At 41.9% G+C, this 11,587-nt stretch overlaps 2 protein-coding genes across 2 annotated transcripts in view; both read right to left on the minus strand.

The window, feature by feature from the left end:
* The window catches only part of LOC115829850 (uncharacterized protein C16orf45 homolog), a 12,694-nt gene extending 7,137 nt beyond the window's left edge, over positions 1-5,557 (minus strand). The window contains exons 1-2 of the mRNA XM_030794017.1: positions 5,479-5,557; positions 166-289 (exon numbers count right to left, since the gene is read on the minus strand). Coding sequence (XP_030649877.1) covers positions 166-289; positions 5,479-5,557 — 203 coding nt within the window. The remainder of the gene's footprint in view (positions 1-165; positions 290-5,478) is intronic.
* Positions 5,558-8,357: 2,800 nt separating this feature from the next.
* mfsd6l (major facilitator superfamily domain containing 6-like) lies at positions 8,358-10,154 on the minus strand. Its single transcript, XM_030793895.1, is given in 4 exon segments — positions 8,358-8,687; positions 8,689-8,808; positions 8,810-9,501; positions 9,587-10,154. Coding segments are annotated over 4 exon segments (1,710 nt in total).
* Between the last annotated feature and the right edge of the window lie 1,433 nt (positions 10,155-11,587).

Here is an 11,587-nt window from a genome sequence, read left to right on the forward strand (position 1 = left end):
ATTTCAACTTTACCAAACTTCACTACATAATACAGTGTGAATTACAATTAACCAATGTGACACCTGATGTAAGTGACTGTTTACTTGTTTAATACCAGTCAAACTGATTCCTACAATATCAGTCACCTCAGTGCCTCTGTATAAAAACAGTTTGGAAACACTCACATGTATCTCAGCTCAGACTCCCTCCGCACCAAAATGTCTCGTATTCGCTCAATCTTAAAAAGTTCTCCCTCGATATCATCAGCGGTGATGGTTGAATCGGCCATGGAAACGATGTCTTCCTCAGCTAATACAAAGGCACAAACACACACAAATACAGAGAGAGAGATAGAGAGAGAGAGAGAGAGAGAGAGAGAGAAAGATAAAGAGAGAGCAAACTGAGACACAAAGCGACCACTGGAAAAGGCTTTGTAGTCTGTGAACTGCCCAAAATGTAGAACCACCCAAATGCTTTCTCAGTGAAGAGTTTTCTGCGAGTGAATGAGATAACAATTATTTTATTTCTCTTGTTTGACATTCAAAAATTAGCTGCTTGTTAAAAATCATTTTGATCTCCAGAAAAAGCACCTGAGGTTAGCGTCAGTTGAACAACATTGTTCAATTGTGCTGTTATGGTTTGACTGTTTACTTCAAAAGCCTCAAAAAGACCCAGAAAGCTATGTAGTAAGGAGCTACTTTCTTTTTAAGTCTGGTTATAATTCCATTACTTTTGGCCGTTAATCCTCATCGTATTATTTCCTTCAGTGTGCCATTGTTTCCCCTCCACCTACTCCATCTTGGGAGCTGCCCCTTTGGAAACAGCCACAGAAACAGGGAGGAAATGATCACAAATTATCCTCTGCTCCTTCCACCCAACTCAACCGTGGATAATCATATTTTACTGTAGTGACTGAGAGAAATGCTTGGAGAACAGGGACAATAATTACTGTCCATATGTGTGTGTGTGTGTGTGTGTGTGTGTGTGTGTGTGTATGTGAGTGACCCAAGGTGAACAGAATGTGTCAAAGCTAAATTCTCAGTATGAAGTACAGTAATGTAAATTTCATATTTAGAACGAACATGTTAGATAGATAGATAGATAGATAGATAGATAGATAGATAGATAGATAGATAGATAGATAGATCTGTAGCCTTCACTTACTTTAAAGTGTCAGGTGGTAGTTCTATCACTAACTCTTTTATGTCTCTGGGAGAATGACACTGATTGATGACATTAAGTTCTGCATCAGGTCCAAAACAGTACCTCGTAGCTCTGAATCTGACTGTTCCTTACGTGTGGACTATTTTTGGAACTAAAGACGAGAAATTTGTCCTCGCTTCACCTCGAGGGCACTGTGAAAGGGTCATTTGAGATTTGAGGATTAATTATGTGGAAAAGCAAGGAGAAAATCCGGAAGACCGACGGGAATTTGAATCATACTGCGCATTGTGTATAAACCTTTATTTTTTTAAAATTTTTTGTTGCTCCAAGGAGATCTTTTATCTGTTGGTAATGTTTTGATTGAATCATGCAGATTGTTATATTTGAATGCTTTAAGGGATGTTACAAGTCTGGATTTGAATTCAGGTCTCAAAGACACCTGGTTATGATTCAGTATGGGCAGACAAAAAAAGCTATTCTCTAAAAAAAAAAGAGAACAAGCTTAAAAGAAAAAGGCTTAATGCCCTCTAGCTATCTCCTGTTATACTAATTGCATTTAAAAAGCAGACAAGAAAAAAAAACCCTGCAGAAATACAAAATACTAAAACCTGAAGTCACACCTTGAAAAAGAAAAGGAAAGGTTTTCATGGTATTCCAGACCACAGAAAAAATGAACCCTGTTGTGTTGTACAAATGGTTGTCTTACAGTTTGGTCAGCTGACCAAAGGCTTTACAGTCACTATCAACTTATTGGGAAAAAAAAACTTTCTGGCTTGGGAAATCCAGAGTTGAGATAAACCAATCAAAGTGCATGATGGGATTATGTGGTCATAAAGGAAACATTAGAACATTTAGCTGTTAACCAACAGAACGGAATGTTCGCAGTTCAAAGAAAGATTCCGCTCTTATCTTGAGAATCTTGTGATGTCATTATCCTTCTGTTATGACCAGGACTACGCAACTCAAATCCTCAAATTCAAGAGGTCCTGTTGTTTTGTGTTTACTGTTTTATGTCTTTGACTTGCAGAAGAGGGTATACACATTTCTCAAGAACTGAAGTCAAGTAAGAAGAGAAAGGTAAAACAAAAACAGTAGGATGTCTGCATTATGAAGACAGATCTGATTATTTCTGATTTACACCATGAAATGTGACAGATTCTTGAGGAAATTCTTTGGGTTACGAAATCTTTCCTACCATCTCTAAGGATCTGTCTCTAACTTCTTCTGAGATTTAATCTGAAATTAATTTTTCCATCTCAGAAATGATGCAGCTACAGTAATTGTTTTCATTATCATTCATATTCACCACACAGTGAAATTAATCTTTCTAGAGTGCGGCGAATTCTATATTTCAGCAAAAAACAAAACAAAATAAATATAAAAACAAAAAAAAACTTGCATTAGTCTGCAAAAAAACTAGAGAATGTTCTTTTCTCGACTGACATTGTCCAGTGTTGGTTTATCTACTCCTCTAATCAGTGGTTGATAGAGTAATTTAAGAGGAGAAACAGTTTCTCTTCCTCTCTGTGGACATGAAGCCAGCAGCAGGTTCAGCCTTTAGTCCACAGAGGCCTTGAGATTCTCCTGCTCTCAGAGAAGCAATGCTATGACTCACCACAGAGAACATGTAAGATCCGCTCTTAATTGCTTGCCCTTGTTGACGAAGAAGGAAAGATTCCAAACAAACAGAAGCAAAATCAGCCAGGGGTAAAAAAAAAAAAAAAAAAAGAAAAAGAAGAAAAAAGTGTGTGTTTGTGTGTGTGTGGGGGGGGTGTAATGATAGAAAAACACAATCGTGAAAAAACTTTGAAAAAGCATTAGATGACAACCGGTAGCATTAATCTTATTCTTTATGGTCACTCATGGTAATTTGTGAGACTTGTGTACATGCGTGCATGTGTGTGTGTGTGTGTGTGTGTGTGTGTGTGTGTGTGTGTGTATATATGTTGGCATTCCCACAACCTGACAATTTTAACACAACCTGACAGTCTGATTTCCTACTGTCACAGTGATTCCACTAAATGTCTCTATAAGCTGGGGAGAGGAGTGGAGAGAGAAAAGGAGACAGAACCAGGATGGTAGAAAAAGGGACAGCCATTAGGTATTGCAGAGCAGTTTGAGAAACAGCTAGTGATGTTTTGAACACTACGTGGAGTCAAAAAGAAGACACAGCTTGGTTGCCAACTGACACTTTCTCAGTGCACGAGTAAACTGATAAAACAGGAGTTGTCTTTGATTTCAGGGATGTTTGTTTTCTGCAAGTAGAGCTTCCATAGCTGCTGGAAGATCATGTTTACTTTCACTGCAAATTCTTGAGAGTTAATACATTTTAACTAAATGCACCATACAGCACACCTAAAACATCTAATCAGGGGAGTAATTACTTGTTCATTAGATAAATGAAGTGATTGCTGACACTGGAAATTTGGCTTGGTGTCTCTGGGGACCGGAGTTGGGGAAAAAAAAGTTTTATTTAGATATGACACGAGTGCATTTTCCCATAAAAACCATTTTGCGAATCGAATGGGGGAAGAAAAGAATTTTAACAAGATCAATGTGAGCCATATGTATACTGGCCAAGTCATTTTTTTTTCTTCTTGGTTTATTCTTTTCAGACCGCGTAATTCCTAAGGTCAATCTGGCCTCCCCGGAGTCTACAGATATAATTTGAATGTGCACTCCTCTAGTGACTATACACCCACGGCTTTCAAAGAACGAGAGAATGCAATACTGCGTATCGTAGCTCGTTAGACCACGAGAACCCCCCCCCCCCCCCAGAAAAGATAAGGAGGAAAAGTATCTCCGTGTCATACGACTTTTCATGTCTTTACTCGGTCCCTGGGCTCATATAGCTAACGCTAGGTTTCCCGGGTAACGCCGCTGCTACCATACACACACGCTGCTCCGTACTAAGGAAACTATATAGCATAATTAATGAGTGAGTTTTGGATGATCTAAGTATTGTTCTAAATGATCAATTTTGTTGTTGTTGTTTTTACCATTCTATGGTCGCTTACTTTTCATTTAGGCCACCAAAGCAGCGCAGTAATTTAAACTGTTGATCGCTGAACAGGGTTTTAATGCGTTAGGGGGACTAATTTTGGAACATTATCCATCAGTGCATTTTGTCACTCACAACACCTCTGTAAACAGATTATTATACGTTATCTGCTAAACCCGCGGAAAGGCAGTACTTCAGACTCTCAAATCCCCTCGCGGGGTGAGTAATTGTTGCTCTCCGGAGACACCCTCAGATGAATCACGTTATTCAATTACACGTTTTTATGTGCAAACTGGGAAAAAAAATCGCCACAAAAAATGAGTCATATTTCTCTATGTATTCACTATATTTAAGCCCCCCCCCCTCCCCCCAGTTACTCCGGTTTTGATTAATAGTTACCACTGCCTGGATTAAACGCATGATGTATGTTACTACTTAGAGATGCGAGACGACACTTGGTAGTGAGCAGTGGCTTTGGGACAAGGTTGACCTTTGTGAATAGGTGCGTGGTCGCTTGGCATTTGTTTTAATGGATGCGAGAGATAAGCGCAGAAAGAGATGATAGCGCGGTCGAACATGAATTCTGTGCTATGAAGGGAAATGAACGGTAACCTACGCTGAAATGCTGTGTTATGAGCTTTGAAATACTTGTTTTGCTCTTTCGAATAGGACCCTGATGTGGATCAGTTAAAACATATGTACACTTACAGAGACTATTTAAATGACGAAGCATGAAAAGATAAGACACGGACACGCAGATAAGCCAGTTCTAGTTAATTAAACAGAAGACTGTGGCTGTTTTTTTCTCCATACGTTGCATTTTGTCTCATGTTATAGTGATAAAAGTGAGCATTCTGAAAGACAGGTGCAGTAAAAGATTCAGAGTTCACTATATCACAATTTTACTGACAGCCTCAATTTGAAACTGAAAAAGTCCTTCGTCTGATGTTTTTAAGACATTTCGCCAAGAAGCTACGTCTTTATACAACGGCTCAAAGATTTAATGGCTCTCAGTGTACGGACATTGCATATGACTGCAGCGAATACCCAAATGAATGACAGCCTACTTAAAGCACTGATTTATTAGTCATACGTCATTTGAGGAAGGATACATTAAATTAATAATATTTTAATAAGGAAAAGTAACTGGAATTGCGCACAAGAACTTCCAAGCTTTCCACTAAACCGAGTCCATCAACCCGCGAGGACGTGGATGACAGAACATGATTACCACAAGATGGTTCACTTCGAGGCGTATGAGTCATAACCAGAGAAAAACAAATTTCATCCTCAACTCCTTCAGCAACAAGGTTACCTGTTACCTCTTGTTTACCTTTCTGAGCTGCGTTCTCCTCCGGTGCCGTCTGTTCCACAGCCCCGTACCGTTTCGGGGATGTTCGGTCTTTCTCCATTGTTTGAAACTTTGAAACGTTAAATAAGTTAAACAGAACCGATAGGCACAGAATGACTTCAGAATCCTCAAAATCAAACCGTTGCTTTAGTATCGTGACGATCCTCGTGACGACAAGAAATCCATTGCGATGATCAGGACGCACGGGAAGGGATGCTCACGGTAGGTGACAACGTAAAATGTGGATGCTGTGAGGACCTCAGCACCTAGATGAGATTGAATTTGATTGAAGTAAAAGCGCCCCCTTGTGAGTGACTTCCATAAACGACCAAAACTTGGGCCATACTCACAGTGTTTGGGTTATGTCGCAAAATGAACATTTCGGCATTTAGGACCCTTAACATAGCCATCTCTTAATGTAGCTAACACTTTAATCAACAAGTCAGTGAGGGCGAGGGAAGGAAAGAGAGAAAAACAGAGAGACTGGTATCAGTGACAGATGAGATGACGTATGGGCCACTTTTTTTGTCGTTATAATTGTGGAAAGATGATCAGATGTCGGAAGGCTACATTCTCCCTCAGCACTTATAAAAGTACATTACAGGTTGATGGGGAGATCTGTTTCGCCAGCAGACGGCGCCAGTACCAATCTTTATTACTCACTACATGGACAACTCCAAAGAGTATGTACCAGAACCTTTCAAAAGCGTATGAAATACGTGTCAGTACAGTTGAGCGTACACAAAACTGAAAAAAAAAAAAAAAAAAAATTCTTGAACGAACAAGGCGAAAAGACAGCGCCACGGGTTGACGAACCGACGTCACATATCTACAGAAAAACAAACATAGTACAGAGTTGCTAATAATACCTCACGTCGCAACCCGTCCTGCTTTAATGTCTGTTAGTCATAGTAACCATGCACGAGCGCTGTCGTAGGTTTATCTACTGACCTTTGAGTCCTTGCTTCAAGTAACGTCTCTTTAAGATTAAACGTTCACCTCACTGCAAACAGAAAAACACATTACCTTAGCATGGTGTTGTATTCTCAAAACAAACAACAAAAAAAAAACACGCCTAAGCATCATCAGTCTGTTTTGTATAGGCTATGTGCAGACATGCTGTAGTATGATGTCATTGTAGGTCTGCGACTCTCAACTCCAGTCCTGAGGGCCCCCTGTCTGCATGTCTTCATTTTAACTCAGGACTGGCACACCTGATTCCACCGATCAATTAATCATCAAGCCCTTGATTAGCTCTATTAACTGTGATAATGAAGAGTTAAAACAAAGACGTGAAGAACAGGTGGCCCTCAGGACTGGAGTTTGAGGATCACTGTTGTAAGGTCACATGTGTATGTCATGTTTATTTAGTTTTCATTTCTGTATTTATTGTTTAATGTTATACATGAGGTTTATTAGCCTGAGAAATGAATTGGAGACTTCAGTCAGTCGCATACCACGATGGCAGTTTTTTGTTGTTGTTGTTGTTGTTGATATACTGGTTTAGCAATGCTTATCGTAAACTAGGTTAGGCAATAGCCCAGCACGCACTTCCTCGTGTCTTTCCAACTGTTTTTCCAGAAAGTCTCAAAAGTGAGATATGACTGAATGGTCTTGGATTATCAATAACTACTGTCTTACATTTATAATTTAAAACACGTAAACGACATATGCTCAGCGTGACGTGGCAGCTCATGCACACTGACATTTATTTATACTTTTCCTCCTTATTCATTTATTCAGTATTTGAGCACAAACTCTTTTCACAGATGCCAAAAACGACGCATCACATCCAACAACAGAGCAGAACACAAATATGATCAGCGCCAATGATACAAAGACAAAAACTCTTTGTCAAATGCAGTCAAACCTGAACTGGCACAGACGGCAGAATGCTTTTAGGGTGTTCTTAACAAAATTAAATATCTACACTAGCACCACACCAGGACAAACAAAAGATTCAGGAATCATGTCAAAGTGGTTATACTGGTGTGGTGTTGTTAGCACAGGCCTGGTGCAAACATGGCGTTAGCTAACTCTCTGGCACGTGTTAGCTACATAGATACTCCTGTTGTGTGTGTGTGTGTGCAATTCCACAAGCAAAGGAAAATTTGTGTCATGAGGAGACCATCAATGAACATGGTTGCCCACTGACTAATATTAAACAGTAATTAAAGATTCTCTAAGTGGTGTGGATCAAATAATTGCTTTTCCGAGTCTTGCTGTTTCCTTGTTTCCATTCAAACAATCTCTGTACAAGCCCACAGGCAAACAAAATGCCCCTGAGACTGTCTGGTAAAGAAATGCAGAGCGCTTCTTTGTTTGTTTTGTTTTGACAATAACTCAACATTTGGAGTAATTATTTCAGGATTAAAAGTTAGATGGCTTTATTTGTTTTCTATGAGTGTGGTCCTACCGCAGTATGTGATGCTAACTACTATGTCTGATACTGACTGAAAAGCATGGAGGGAAAAAGCTGAGTCAGAAGATACTAAGGTGTGACTTCTGACCGTACGCGAACAGTCGGACTGTGCATTGCTTCCTAAATGGCATGATAATAACATGAACTTTCTGCTGGCTTGAATCAGAGGCATAAGCAGCGAGTCGACAGGCAGGCACATCCTTAATACCTGTAGAAAGTCTTTCACACTGTAATATCTGAGTGTGGGTTCTAGGAGAATAGAAGTAAGTAGTGGTGTTTGTGATGTCACAATAGAAGCTGGAAAAGTTCCATATGACAGTCAGTAGAATGTTCAAAATCTGGTAATGTGACCTCAAGTTTTGGCTCCCAGTGCTGCGGTAACTTTCTCTCTGAAGCCAAGAGTGTTTTCTTTCTAAGCTGTCACGCTTGTAAAATGCAATTAGCATTCTGATCTTCTCCTGTTAGCGTGAGCCGTGTCGTTCTCCATGGCTTTCTCCAGCCAGTCTCTATCCTCCTCTGACTCTGTGTCACTAGCCTCGCTAGCGTCAGCTGCCAGCAGACGCGAGTAGTTAATCCTACGTTGATGTGGGATTCTCCACTGCAGTATAGCCATACAGACACTCCACACACTCAGAGTGACCGCCACGCTCTGGAACAGCACCTCCATCCCAAATTTCTGCACCACCAAACCCCCTATGAGGCTACCCAAGCCTGATCCCAGCTCCAGTACAAGAGTCTGATAGACCCTCCAGACTGCCCTCTCTCTGCCCTGGCGTGGCTACGTCGTCGCTCTGTGCCTTCACTGCCCACCAGAGGATGCCGGTGCTCAAACCTGCCAGTGGCTGAGCGGGCACCACCGCCCAAGGCGTCCAGAGGAAGGAGTAGTAAAAAGCACTGCAGTGACAGGCCGACTGTGCCCAGGATCAGCGCCCGGCCGTGGGGCTTGAGGAAACGTCCGAGGCGCCTGCCGAACAGGGTGAAGACGGCCTGGCACGACAAAGCCAGGGCAAGGGCGAGACCCATGTGCAGTTCGGTCCCACCGCAATCTTCCACCAACCACAGGAGAAAGCTTGACGCAGCTCCGCCAGCCACGCCCACCAGCAGAGCGTTGACGGCGCAAAGCAATGCTCGCGAATCTCCACGCACCAGCTGCAGTGCCTTCAAACCACCACTAGAGGGCCGCTCTCGTTTTCGGTGGTAGAAGGGCAAGAGGGCAGCCGGAGGCATGGTTAGCACCATCAACAGCGCATAAGCGTAGAACTGTAGCTCATTTCCCACAGTGCAACGCAGGCTGCTGACCAGAACCCCGCTTGTGCACACGCCGCCGGCAGCACCCAGAAGCTTCCAGAATCCAACGCTTCTGTAACGGTCTGTAGCATCCACAAAGTCCAAATATTCATACAAACCATCGTCCACGGTCCACTCCAGAGGGGCCACCACTGCTTCCCACAGTCCCACGATGATGAGGACGAGGAAGAAGAGCTGGTGTTGAACGTCCATGACCTTTAGACTCCCGAGGAACTCATGTCTTTCTTTCTCCTCCTCCTTCTCCTCTTCCTGATCTTCTAGCTGATGGGCTATGTCTTCTCACCAATCCCTTCTTCCCAACCTGTTGAGGTCTCAAGGGCGTGTTTTTCTGCAGACCGTCTCTGCCTTCTCCTCTCTTGCCACTTGTGGTTGTGGATGGATGCTCGTGAAGGGGTGGAGTCTCTGAGCTGCCTTGGAGGCTGGAGTGGGCTGTAGTATTGCCCCTGCCCACGGGTGACACCTCCGTAGCTCCTTCAGGTAACTCTGTCTTTTTGTTGGAAGAAGGAGCAGCAGAGATCTGAGATGGAGTTGTCTGGCGTCCTAGAGGGGTGTGGTTGGTCTGGAGTTCCGTTGGAACAGCGCTAAGGCCACTGACATTGCACGTGGAGTTGTTCTCCACCTTCATGGCGGTGGGCGGTAGAAGGAGGAGGGTCAGAACTACACCTGCAGAACAGATCAAAGACCCAATCACAATGAATCGTCTTTTGTTGTAATGTTTGGCCAGAAGACTGGACAACGGGTGTGAGACCAGTGCCACGAGGTGTTTAGTCGCTATGACGATGCCTGTCATCGAGGCAGTGAGACCAAGGTGTCTGAGGTAGAGGGTGAGGAAAGGCAAGAGGAAACTGGTGCCACAGGAATACAAGAAATGGAAAGTTCCTGCAAGAGCGACAGCTCCCCGGATGTCCCACTGTTTGACTCTCTTCATGACTGTTTTCACTCCAGTGCAAAACTTGAACAGGTCCTTCCTACACAGTGATACACACACACACACACACATAGAAAGAGAGAGAGACAGACTAAAAATATTATTACTGTAGTAAACCTTTACACACACAGGGCATATTACTATCTCTATAAAAGTGCCAACAAGGAAAATGGCACAGTTCCAGGACACTACATTACACTCTCGCCGTCATCGAGTACATATTCAACAGGGAATGTTTGCACGTAATTTGATATACAGGATATCCTACACAGACAACTGGGGAAAAAAAGCTCGTAAAGATTTGAAGCTTGTAAACGTATGGATTTTATTGTTTTTAAATGAAGATGTGAACTCGTGGACGATGTTAAAGTAAAGAAATTACCTAGTATTAGAACCGAACTTCGACACCAAACTTTATATACATATAAAATTTATACATATATATAGGCCTATACAGTATATGACAGCTCGGTAAGTTCCTCATTCAAACGCCATGACTCTCTAAGTAACTTAAACACCTGTTTCAGTCAGACTGTACACGTCATGTAGTCGCAGATTCGCCGAATTACTTACTTCACTTGTACTTCTTAGCCTCCATTTCCCCACTTTTTCCAACTTCCAAAGCTTTGTTCACGGTTTCAGTCTTTTCCTCATGTTTTCATAGTACTCCCCGGCGTAATACTCACTACCCGGTCACAGGCAACTAGCGCTGAATGATTTTTCTTTTCGTTTTGGGGTTTTTTTTTTTGTTGTCGTGTACCTGAGCAAACGTCACTTCTCACAGGCAGTAGCGCCATCCGTTTGCGAGGATGACATTGTGAAAGCGCACCTGCCTTTTTCCGTAACGCCGTACAAACGCTTTGGCGCCATTTACCCTGTGCACGTTCCCTTTAAAGCCGTCTGCAGTTCCTCTCTTTCAACAATCTAACAGAAGAGTTTTGCATACCACGAGGTAATCAAATTAATGATCTCAGCTTGTTCGTTTAAATAGGACAGAACGTTTTGACGAAAAGAAATGTACGTCCCGCAAATAATTGTACACATAAGTTTTTGGGCATGTACATATATACATATTTATATTTTATTAACATAAACTGAGGTTATATTACACAGCATATTGTTATAAAAATAGTGTAAAATATGTATTAGTGGTTACTATTTCAGGAATTAATTGGCGTTACAGTGAAAAAGTGAAGGAAGTTATACAGGCTTAACTAATGTTCCAAAGTCTTCTTAAGTATTTCCAAGTAATTTTCTGGCACCATTCACTTTGCTGTAACTGATTAGTGTAAACTAAATACAGACTAAAACAATCAACATTCAATATTGCACTTAATTAAAAGTTTTCAGGATTTATGAGAAAAAGTCCAGGCAAAACAGAAACAAGACTGTTTAATGTTTTGAGGTATGGACTGCACCAGGAAGATAAAGCT

Source organism: Chanos chanos, chromosome 16, assembly GCF_902362185.1.
Source record: "Chanos chanos chromosome 16, fChaCha1.1, whole genome shotgun sequence".
Classification (NCBI taxonomy): domain Eukaryota; kingdom Metazoa; phylum Chordata; class Actinopteri; order Gonorynchiformes; family Chanidae; genus Chanos; species Chanos chanos.